General features: G+C 35.0%; 1 protein-coding gene across 2 annotated transcripts in view; it reads right to left on the bottom strand.

The window, feature by feature from the left end:
* The window catches only part of EMC2 (ER membrane protein complex subunit 2), a 45,450-nt gene that overhangs the window by 11,179 nt on the left and 21,374 nt on the right, over window positions 1-12,897 (bottom strand). Inside the window, exons 6-8 of one of the 2 annotated variants that reach the window (XM_055348050.2) lie at window positions 5,044-5,129; window positions 4,834-4,893; window positions 236-4,101 (exon numbers count right to left, since the gene is read on the bottom strand). In XM_055348050.2, coding sequence (XP_055204025.1) covers window positions 3,975-4,101; window positions 4,834-4,893; window positions 5,044-5,129 — 273 coding nt within the window. In that variant the 3' untranslated portion in view covers window positions 236-3,974. Of the gene's footprint in view, window positions 1-235; window positions 4,102-4,833; window positions 4,894-5,043; window positions 5,130-12,897 lie in introns of those variants that run through there. The other variant, XM_004047433.5, reaches the window with a different exon arrangement.

The following is a 12,897-nucleotide window of genomic DNA, read 5'->3' as shown; positions in this document are numbered from 1 at the left end:
GAAATTCATAAATATCAATGACATTAAATTTTATCATGAAATTAATAAACACAGGCTTAAATCTTAAAGCAGCCTGTAAACAATCAATAGATACTACATTTCAAAAATTGGGTCACTCCTACTACATCCCATCACCACTAATAAGAAGGGCTTCAAGACCTTGGATCAAGCTGTATATAAAACAACTTCTGGGTGTTGACTGATCATTTAAAAAAATATTCAAACAGCTAATGTGTAAGGAAAAAATAAACATTTTATTAAATATTCTCTACTCACTAAAAATTCTTCACAGGCATATATTTACCAACATATTCTATTACAAAGATTTCTCTCATTACTAAGTTCACTGTCAAATACCAAATTATAATGAAGTTATAAATTTCTAAGCCCATGAAAAACAGATCAAGTTGGTTTTGATATATACTGTACTATTATTTAATCTTGTGGTAGAATAAACAAAAATCTTGCTGAAAACCTAAGGAAAGAGAACTGCCAGAAAGAGCTCTGGAAAAACATTTTAAAGCATGTGACTATAATTAACTAAATATATTTTAAACGTTTAATGCCATGTGACTATCTTCACTATCTACAGGAAATTCTAATGAACACAGGTGTTACAAGATTTCTTCCCAGTGAGGAAGTGATGACACTACCCAACAAAAAGAGGCTACCTAAAGTTATTTTTGGCATTTACCAATATACAAAGGGATCTACCTTTACACTACTGCCTGATATACTTTTAAAAATTATTTTCCTGTTTCACACATGTATACTAATAATAGCTTTTACTAAATGCTTATTACGTGTCATGCATTGTTCTAAATGTGTTACATGTATTAACTCATTTAATCCTACCAAAACCCTAGGAAGAAAGAAATTATTATCAACATGCTACAGCTGAGAATACTGAGGCACAGAGATGTAAACTGAATCCCAGGCTGTGCCACTCCAGACAGCCTGTACTCTTCAACCACTACATATGCTGCTTATATGCATTACACATAACATCGAAAAACTGAAGATGTCAATGGTAACATGAAAATGTTTACAGCAGTCACACCCAAAGGGATTGAGGAAAAAAAATACACCCTGCAGATTACCTAATAATTACAGCATTTTAGATTTATGAAGGACCACATATATATATGTATGTGTGTGCGTGTGTGTGTACTCTCATCCAAGATCATGCAGCTATTTAGCCCTTTCCATTTTTAAATTCAAAACCTAGCATTCGTTCTTGACACACGATAGGTATTTAATAAGACTGAACAAATGACTGAATAAATCATATGGATGTAACATATATCCCTGGAATATTCCAGGGATACATTTAATTAATGTATAATACTAACTGTTCCTTGCTGTATAGTATCTAGTTTCAATAACAAATGAAGTAAAAAAATTTATCTTTCATAATGTGAATGTATTTTTGCTTACAAAGGTTGAGTATCCCTTAACCAAAATGCTTGGGACCAGAAATGTTTCAGATTTCAGAAGTTTTCAGATTTTAAAATATCTGCATTCTTACTGGTTGAACATCCCTAACGCAAAAATCCCAAATCCAAAATGCTCCAATGAGCATTTCCTTTGAGCATCATGTTGGCACTCAAAGTTTCAGATTTTGGAGTATTGTGGATTTCAGATTTTCAGGTTATGGATACTTAACCTATAATACATATTGGTAGTGCTGACACAAAAAAATTAACTGTAGTTTTAAAACTTTAGAACAAGTGTCTCAATATGGTCAATGGATGTAACATATATCCCTGGAATAACTAAAAACAAACTATAAATCAGAAACAAACTTATAAAATTAACTTAAAAATATAAAAAGGTTACATGGCACAATTCTATATCCCTTTTTCTCTCTATAGAAACATTAAGTAGGGCCATATGAAAATTATACTATAGATATTTATTTGGAGTTTAAAAATTCCAGAGCTGGGCACAGTGACACACCTGTAGTGCCAGCTACACAAAAGGCTGAGATGGGAAGAGTACTTTAGCCCAGGAGCTCAAGTCTAGCCTGGGAAATGTTGTAGACTCTGTCTCTTAAAGAAAAAAAATAGTTCTAGATATAGGCTACCAAAGCTGCCTGCGACCTATTATACTTAAAAAAGCTTATAACTGTCCATATGCAGAAAGGAATATCAAATGTTAAATATATCTAACATTTTCAAAACTGCTACGTTTTTGCCACTGTGTCCACAAGACTGGTGCTAAAACTGATATCCTATGATAATTTAACATTCCACCAAAAAATTCCTGCCTCCTATAATGACTTGCTCAAACATGTCAAATGAATCAAGTGAACTGATTGTAATTTTCACAGTTTCAAAAAAACCTGTAGATATGTATTTCCAGTCACCTAAACATAAATATTCCTTCTAAGTGTTCAATTAGAAAAAAAAAATGGTCATTTTGTAACTAACTAGCTTTAAGACCAAAAAGACTTTTGTGATACTATATAAAAGGGTAGGCTGACCATAATTATCATTTTCTCTAAAAAAATATTTTTAGGTGCTCCTACATCTTTGTAAATCTTCATTTTTTGAGATTTCTCAGTTCATTTCTCTTAAGTGTACATTCACCTCTGTTTCAATAAACTCTTTAGATTCCAAACAAAGCAAAACTGAAGGTGGTACCACATGGTGAAAAAAATAAGTAAATTTAACGGTAGGTTAAAAATAAGGTATAACCTAAATCTGATGATGAAATAAATATTAGAAATACATGCAAAAAAATAAAATTGCAAATGAAGTGGGGGGAAAAGGTGATATATTTTTAAGCTATTAAAGGACAGCAGACATGATAATGTTAAAAATTGATGAATCTGATTTTCTAAAAATGTAGAGTTTCTATAATTTTAAGAAGTCAGTATTTAAAAAGCATATAACAAGGATACACTTTTGACAAATGGTTGCTCTCCTTTATAAAAAGAGCTCGTAAAAATGAACTAAAAAGGTAGAACCAATTTCACCTATCAAACTTGTAAAGATTAAAAAAGAATCATAGTATCCAGTGTTGTTAAAGAGGGACTCTAGTAAATGCTGGTGTGCAAGTAAATTGATGTTACCATTCTAGGGAACAATCAGGAACTATTTATCAAAACCACAGAAAATGTACATCTTATTTAATCAAGCAATTTTACTTCAAAGAATTTAACCCAAGGAAACAAAATAAAAATGATCACTACAGCATTATATATAAAAATATAAAACAACCTTTATATCTCCCTAGGAAACTGGTTAAAAATACTAGGGTAAATTAGTAAGATGAAATAATATAAAGCCATTCAAAGCACACTGTAGATTGTTACAGTGACAAGAAATTTTTGAACAAAATATAACTAAGGGAAAGTATAAACTATGGAAGATAATTTTATTTTGGGCTTTTATTTTAAAAGATAAGGAAGGACAAAAGCCAAACAAACTATAGTTAACTTAGGATGCTGGAATTACATGTAATTTTTGTCTTGATCTTTATGCTTTATTGTGTTTCTCAAATTTTCTGCATTAGGTATTCCTTTAACTTGAAAAAAAAAATTTCCTTGTTGATTTGAAATGTTTTAAAATGCTTTTAGTCAGAAAATCTTTAGAAAGTACAAAAAATGTTAAATGACTGTCACCTGTTTTAGAAACAAAATAAAATTAATGCTAATTATTTTTACTATACTCTAAAAATTCAATTTCATGTATTTAAATATAAGTATTATATACTGTTTCACATGCCTAAGAAATCATGAGTATGTTTACATATGTGTACATACAAGCATATATCATCTATACTGAATGTGATTCAGGAAATAATTTCCTCATCAAAACCAGAATATCTGTTTCAGAGCATAGCAGAGAACTTGAAAAACGGTTCCTAGAATATAGTACACATTCATTAAATCACAGCTATTACTTTTATTTTAGCTCCCACTTTCCTTAGACTTATGCAAATAGACTACCTCAATCCTCTAGATCACATTATATATATATAGACCACAGACAACAGACAAATGTCTTCATTCTGTTTCTCATCAGTTGTTTGTAGTATGAGAACAAGGTTAAATATTCATGCACAAGAAAATGCGCATGAGAATCTGATTCTATTCTGTCAAAAAGAAGGAAAAGAAACAATGTCATATACTTCAGATTTAGAAGAACTAAGAAAAAAAATAAAAAACACGCCTCTAGATGGAGGTTAGCATTAATGCTGTAATATTAGAAAACTTGCACTAAGACTCTGGACTAATCCTCTCACACTGGGATTTCCTCCAGTCACTACAGCAATAAAAAAGCTAACAAAAACATTAAACATCCAATAAGCAAGATCCTAGAGCATTCAACATTCTTGATTATTCTCAGTTTTTTACCCAGGCAACAGAATGCTTCTACTTTGGAAGAGTTGATTCTCTTAGTACTAAGGCTAATACATGCATACAATTGACAGAATTTTTAAACAGCAGGGAGTATAATACTCTTTGTATATAAGAACAATCTGAACTCTAAAAATTCACAATTTTGATTTACCAAAAATAAACTTAGCTTAGCAAATGTAGGCCTTTTTATTTCCAAAGAATGCCATCTATATTTGAAAGAAAAACTTATTTCCTAAACATAAATAATTTGGCAAAACACAAATGACCTAGTTAAAGCTATTCACTTATTATGACCAGTGAATTACTGATTTGTTCTTTTTCATTTAAGTGTTGATTTGTTCTGTTTCTCATTTCAAATGACATGATTCACACCCTCTCACCAATCCTTTGGAAACCACAGTGCTTTCTGAACTTACAGTGATGAAAACTGCACTCAACAAAATGTTGTGTGTTTAATAACTTACTCATGTTCATTGATGTAAAGTTCTGCAAGTTCATGCCAGGCTTCTTGGTCTCCAACAAATCTGGTGAGAGGAAAAGAAAAAAAAGTAAGTGTGTACATATTCTGTAAATGAACAGCATGAAAACAAACAGGAAAATCAAATGCAAATTCCATTTTAATTAAAAAAGATTTATCAGAATAACAAAACAGAATCCTCTTGTAAAATACTCACTGTTCCAGATACTCATTCAGCTCCCGAATGGCCTCCACATTTTTCCCCTGGGCTTTTCGAATGGCAATCTTACGCTTTCTTGCAGCCTGTGGGTTGACATTAATAAAGGATTAGGCCCTTATGATTCCTTGGGGTTTTGTAAAGAAGGTAATTTGACTGTGCAAATTATTATCTCAATGCCAGAGAAATTCCATTGTAGAACTACTGCTTAGTGGGAGTTTATAAACATACCCCATGACATCCCACTGGGGAATTCAAACATTCTTCTAACAATCACATATGCTTTACTTTTGATGCACACAATGTATGCATCGTTTCATCCAAATAAATAATCATCCAGATTCTGATAATTACTAACCAGCAGGGAATCTTAATCTTTATCCAACTTAAAGCCCTTTACTCTGTCTCATTCATAAGATCTGTATCCTAAGAGGGGGAGGAACAGTGGAGATTAGGGGGAAAAAAATCTCACCATGGCATGGCCTTTGAATATCATTATATAAATATGTCTTCTGACAACTTTTTCACAATTTTAAGAGAAAATCTACCTATGAGTCTTTCACAAGAATAATACAGTCCTGAAATAAATATTGTATGATAAGCAAAACAATTAGAAGCTGTATTCTAAAGTTTTTAAAATGATAAACATAAAAATCAATGCCATTTATTGTGCATTCATCAAATATGTACCAGACTTCTACTGTTTGCCAATATTGGGCTACACAATGAAAATATAAAGATAAAAAAGAAATGATAATTCCTTGCAGAAGCTCATTCTCATGACAAAAACATATCAAATAAAAAAGTTAATGCAGTAAGAGCAATGACAGGGATATCTAGGGTGTTATGAAAATAAGGAAGAGATTCTGACACATGCTGTGGCAGAGTGGACGAACTGGAAAGACAGAAAGCAAAGACGGTCCCACATGTGATATGTGTACTGAAACAAAGAGTAAGTAGACATTAAAAAACAAAACAGGAAGTTATTTATGGAAACTGCATAGTGGGAAGAACACATGAGCAAAGGCGAGGAGAAAGCAGTACTGGCTGAAGTAAACAGTCAGGGACTGGAGCATACTGTATGAATTATTAAATTTACATCCTCTCTATTTATGTTTGCTTCAAATACAGAAGGATAAACAATAAACCATACTATAACTGAGGCCAAGCTAAACTTATTAATTATGAATAAAATTTCTTATTGTTGATATAATATTCCACAAGATGCAGACAGAAGTAAAATGGATGTGGTCTCTTTACAGTATCAAGAGCTACTCATTACGGGGTGGTAAGGGAGTGATTTGGCTCTGAAGAAATGAAAGTGAAAGTTTAGAGAAATCAAGAGACTAATAAATAAGGGTCAGAGCAATGTTTATAATATTTTGGGTAATTAAAAAATGATGTTTTAATAATATATATCCTTAAGCATATCCTGAGAGTAAAAAAATTAAAAATAAAAAAAGAATCTATATCCTTAATTCATCAGGTCATGGCAAAGGCCTTTAGAACAATGCCTGTCACACAGTAGGCACAAGCAAATATTTTTAAAATAAGTTTACTAAGTAAAACAAAAATGTGCCACAATAAATGCAAAGTTTTAAAAGTCTCAAGAACTCAGAAGAAAAGTAAAAGTAAAGCTCTGAAAGTAACTCAAACCCTAAAGCCATTAAGAATTTTAGACTTAAAATGGGAGCATTGTCCCTAGTCCTCCAAATAGATGAGGGATAAATTAACATATAATCAGGAAACTTTCGGCCATTTAATATCTGATTTCACCAAAATCTGAAACATAATTTAATCTTTCATTTTTCATGACATTACTTCTTCCACAGACAATATACAGAGCATAATGTCTGTTTTGAAATCCAAAAGACAAGAAACTGAATCCCAACTCTTATCACTTACTAGTTTTAACCTCTACAAACCTCAGTAATACCATCTATCTTCAAGCATCAATATAAAGCAACTAACACAGTATATAATAATATTAAATAAATGTTATCTTCCTTTCTTTAACATTTGGTTCTAGACTTAATGTTTATGTGTTAAACCTTGCCACAAAATTCTAACTAAGCAATCTTTAAAGGACTGGCACAGACTTGCTTTATTTGATATTTATATCTTGTCCCAATCCTTACAGGATTTGCAACAGCAGAGATGAGATACTGTATGCAGTGAAAACCTGTTGAAAACAGTTGGATTCACCTGGGAGCAGTGGTGCATGCCTGTAATCTCAGCACTTTGGGAGGCTGAGGTGGGAAGATCACTTGAGCCCAGGAGTGAGAGACCAGCCTGGGCAACATAGTGAGACCCTGTCTCTACAAAAATAAAAATAAATAGACATTTTTAAAAAAGAAAATATTGCATACAAATGCCACAAATCAAACAAAAAAAATTAGCTGAGCGTGGTGGTGTGCACCTGTAATCCCAACTACTTGGGAGGCTGAGGCAGGAGAATCAACTGAACCCGGGAGGTGGAGGTTGCAGTGAGCTGAGACTGCGCCACTGCACTCCAGCCTGGGCGACAGAGCGAGACTCAGTCTCAAAAAAAAAAAAGCCACTTAAAGTCTTAAAGTTTTGCCACATAATTCAAAGCATATCTAAAATTTTAAACAAACAATATACAAGGTATCATACATAAAATAACCAATTATAATAACAAAAACACTGGTTCAAAAAACTAAGATAAAAATAGAAACGCACATCTTAGTTTCCGCACATTCATACCAAACAGTACTGGACACTGAAGGAAGTATCTACTGCAGATCGGTAGCTATCTGCAGAATAAATGAATACATCACAAATTTTACAATTGGAAAGAACTGAGGAGCAGGCAGTGATAATTACATCTCTTCATTTTACGTAGACAAAAAACAAAGCCCAGACTTACACTGCAAATCCTGGGACTCCTGAATCTGTTCATGTCTCTTTTTTGTCATAGTCTCTTGCTCTCTGGACACTTAATACTCAGCTGTCCAACTCCTTATTCTTATAATGTCTAACTGTGAATAAAGAGTCCAGCAGCTTATCTCCCAAAAGCCACACAAAACCCTAGGTTTTGAATGATTATCAAGCAACCAGAATGAGGTTCAACAAGGCTTCTTGTGGCTTTTGGGTCTCATTTAGGGCACACAAAAAAGGCTTGTAAAAAAGACCAATTTTGGCCAGGTGCAGTGGTTCATGCCTGTAATCCCAACACTTTGGAAGGCCAAAGCAGGAGGATCATCTGAACCCAGGAGTTTCAGAACAACCTGGACAACACAGCAAAATGTTGTCTCTACGAAAAAGTTTAAAAGATTACTTGGGTGTGGTGGTACACGCCTGTAGTACTAGCTAATCAGGAAGCTGAGGTGGGAGATTGCTTGAGCCCAGGAGTCAGAGGTTACAGTGAGCTATAACTGCCTCACTGCAATCCAGCCTGGGCAACAGAGCGAGATCCTGTCTCAAAAAAAAAAAAAAAAAATTCTATCATAGCTTCCTTAGCATAACATTCTATAAAATAAAAATTATACTTAGATTTTTAAAAATAAAAACAAGTTATCAGTCTTCACATACTCTTCAACAGCGGCAAGTACAGTCTCGTTAACTGACTAAATCTAAATAATAAAATTTCTGTAGGGGTAATAGCTGGTTGTCATGCATATTAACTACCTACTCTCAATCCCATTTACTACCATTGCTTCTTTCCTCATGATAAACAGCCTTAATTTCTGAAATCAAAGTACCTATCCAGAATTTCTTACTAACTGTAAGATCTTGGGCAAGTCACTTAACTTCTCTATGACCTTGTATGCCTATAGAATAAAGACAATATCTGAAAGGATTATGATGACAATTAATGGGATAATATATGTAAAGTGTTTAGCTCAGTGATGGCCCATAGTAAATATCTGATAAACATTACCTTTCTTCATTATCACATCATCACCATTTTCTTCAATTCTATCACTCCCTTTCACCATTTTCCTCATATTTATACTCTGTTCTGTGGAAAGCTGCAGCTTTTTCTCAGTTGTAAAGTAGAAATCTGGATGACCATATAAGTTGTTCTTTTAACTGAACATGCTTTACTTAAATGTTTTTTAAAAATTAACAAAATCATAGCTCACTAAACAAATTATATCATCCCTTAATAAATGCTAATAATTACATATTTTGACCTCACAAAGTTTAGAAGATTTTTAGCCAATATCAATTCAAATAATTTGTCTGCAGCCCTAATCGATGTTCTGAATAAACAATCTGGAGGCATTAAGAAATGCAACAATAGTTCTGAAGAACCCATGTATGATAGTGAAAAACATGCTACTAAAAGAATACCACGAACCACAAACAATTTACTCCATTATTCAAAAGTAAATCAACTGGCCAACAACATAGATCCTATTATATTTTCTTCAAAGAGCATCGAATACATAAGGTTCAGTCCCTGGCTTCAGAGAATTCACATTCTTTTAAGTGACATGTGTTAAATATAATATAAATAAAATTGAGAAAGAACAACTAAAAAGTACAGTATTGTTTAAACTTTGGAGTGAGCATAAAGGTTATTGTGATGTTTACTAAAACAATCAAAGGGAAGGTGGCTACAGGACAGCTAGACCCTGAATGAAGACTAGAATTGGAAGAGTCATGCTCCTGTAAGATTTTTCCAACTAAAGATATATATACACTAGTGCCAAACAATAAATGGAAACCTATATAATTTGTTTCAAACTTTAAAAGATCACGAATAAATCTTCATCCAACTGGCTACATGCCTTCTATAATATTACTCAGAATAGGGCTAGCTAGCAATTTTTTCTGAAAGACATACAACATTTTTTTATTTTAAATAGGCTACCTGGGGAAGAGATACTACCTAGAAAAGGATTAAAGGATTAAGGCCTACCGGCAAAATACAATCTAGAACCTCCCCCCTGCCTCACTCCAGACTCAGGGACCCAGATGGAACTGGACAGTTGACCAGCAAAAGGAAAGCAGAATCCAGGTTCCCTGCCCCCAAGGTTTATACCTAGAAGCCTGGAAAATGCGGCATTTTAAAAGCATCTTCTGGAGCAAGATACCCTCTCGATAATTGGTCTTACACATTTACTGTTTACGGAACACATGTCTGACTGTGCACTCGGGTGTATTCAGCAGCATTGTTGCCTGCAGTTCCCTGTGTTCACCAGAGATGCTGAGCTCAAAGTGGAGGTTTTACTCTACTCATCACTGCAATCTGCACATTGCTCCACAGTCACACAGAGGCCTGTGTTCTGTTTCCTGTAAATGGAAACACGTTCTGAGCCTATCTGCCTCCTGTGGCTGCACCTGGTCCTCCGTACCAACCCCTGGGGGTATCCACAACCACTTGGGACAGAAGAAGGTGGAATTTCAAACAGGAGCTTGAATGGATCTTCAATGACAGACTTGGACTAGCTGTGGCCCAGACGTCATCCCCGCCCAGAATTGCCAGGAGGAGGCTTTGCTAGCACTGGGGGTAGCTCAGGGCCTGCCTGCCTCCCTCCACTGAGTCCAATGGGCACAAGCAGGCTGGCGTATGGCCAGAGTTGGCCAGAGTGTGTCAAAGCCCCTCCGATGCCTTTCCTTTACTTTTTAAAGAATCTCAAATAACTCATTGAAATGACTCAAAGGTGAAAAAGTTTTACCAAAAGGAACCCTTTTTCAGTTAACTACTAATCAAATGGATGTATTCTGACCCTCTCAAGTTTCTTTCCCCAGTTACAGTGGGGAACTGGCTGAGTGTTAACTGTGGGATTCACTCACTGCAGCATCTTACCCTCAAGGCATGAGAAGACGAAAAAGATGAAAATGCAACCTGCAGAGCTGGGCTTAATTCCCATGTCACAGTCTGGCTCCTGCTACAGGAGGCTACCCTTCTCAGAGAGATTTAATAAGGACTTGAAGGAATAGTTAGGGGGCCAGGGAGATGTGAGTAACACTGGTGTTCCAGGTGAACGAGGGGTTAGTGGAGGGTTTGGTGCTACAGCCAGTCAGGATATTTGCAAATCCAAACACATTCCTGTGTGAGGCATGTTACCATTTATCAGTTTTTGTGAATATGTGTATTTTAAGCAATAAGATTTAGCTGGTCAGACTTTTCTAGGCAGTCTCAATGGTGCATTTCCTGTGTTGTGACTGTTCTGAAGATAGAGTGGCTCTAACCACTGTGAGAAGCCTGAATAAAAATCGACCCCCACCCTCCCCTCACGAAAAAAACCATCTTTACCCTCGGCACAGAGGAAATTACATCTAATTCATAAATAAAACTTCAAATATTTGATATATCACAATAGGCAGAGTTCACAATTCAGGACAAAATCTGATCTTCTGAAGTATGAAATCAACTAAAAGACAATAATTACTCTGCTTTCTGAAAGGCATTCCTTCAACAAGTATTCGCTGGAAGCCTACCAAATGCTGGGCACTCTCCCACTCAATGGATATAATTTTTTCCCCTTAAGGAAGATTCAAAGTATGAAAAGTCAATCATTTTCAAAACGCAAGCCGAAAAAAAAGTGCCAAAACTGGTACTAGAGTAACATAAAAAATAAAGGCTGACAGTAGCCCAGTCCCCTCCAATTCCACCTGTCTTAGTTTTAGATTCCCATAATCTCTAGCCTAAGAATAGCCTCCAAATTACTTTTCTCATCTCCTTCAAAATATATCCTATTTTGATGACACATTATCTCTAAAACTAACTGATATTTACCTAATCAAAATTTGACTTCATACTCCATTCTCTAAGAATAAAAATTAAAAATTACCAAGCTGTTCACAAATGTAGACCTTCTTTTTGTACTTCTAGCTACTCTGTATAAGGAATCAACTCAGAGGTATAAAATACTGTCTTCCTCAGAAGTAAATCAGTGGAGGAGGAGAAGGTTAACTAGGCAGAGCACCAGAACCTTGCCCTCTCTTTATCAGAAGACAAATGAAATTTGAAAAAAGCGTAAAAGGAGACAGCTCAGAAAGAAAAATACAAATGGCTGTTTAAGAACATTAAAAGATGTTCTCACTCCTGTAATCCCATAGCTGTTTAAGAATATTAAAAGATGTTCTCACTCCTGTAATCCCGGCACTTTGGGAGGCCAAGGCGGGTGGATCACGAGGTCAGGAGATCGAGACCATCCTGGCTAACAAGGTGAAACCCCGTCTCTACTAAAATAAACACTAAAAAATTAGCTGGGCGTGGTGGCGGGCACCTGTAGTCCCAGCTACTTGGGAGGCTGAGGCAGGAGAATGGCGTGAACCTGGGAGGTGGAGCTTGCAGTGAGCCGAGATTGCGCCACTGCACTCCAGTCTGGGAGACAGAGCGAGACTCCTTCTCAAAAAAAAAAAAAAAAAAACAGTATTAAAAGATGTTCAGCAGTACTCATAATGCAAATTATAACAAAATAACATTTTTAACCAATTAGACTGGCAACTATTAAAAGAAAAAAGCTGATAATATACCACGTGGCAGGATATGGGGAAAGTGGCACTCTCATATGCCACAGAAAGTGGGTACAGATGAATAAAAAGCCTTTTCAGAAGGAAATTTGTAACATCAATCAAAATTTAAAATCCATGGACCTCCTCACCCAGACATTTCACCTCTAAAGATTCATTCCACCAATGACATCCACCGAAAAACTGTTTCTGAGAAGAAATATCAGAATCATCCTAAGGGTTCACCAAGTTCACCAAGGGGACTTAAAGAAACTTTTTCATCAAGGCAAGGGACTATATATCCACGCAATGCAATCCTACTCAACAGGATAATGTAAAGGATGTGATGACATGGCATGATCTTTAAACTATATTGTTACATAGAGTATACCACATTTGCATTTCTAACCATTCTCCCTG

Source organism: Gorilla gorilla, chromosome 7, assembly GCF_029281585.2.
Source record: "Gorilla gorilla gorilla isolate KB3781 chromosome 7, NHGRI_mGorGor1-v2.1_pri, whole genome shotgun sequence".
NCBI lineage: Eukaryota > Metazoa > Chordata > Mammalia > Primates > Hominidae > Gorilla > Gorilla gorilla.
The sequence above is the reverse complement of the archived record's forward strand: the minus strand, read 5'-3'. Positions and strand labels throughout refer to the sequence as shown.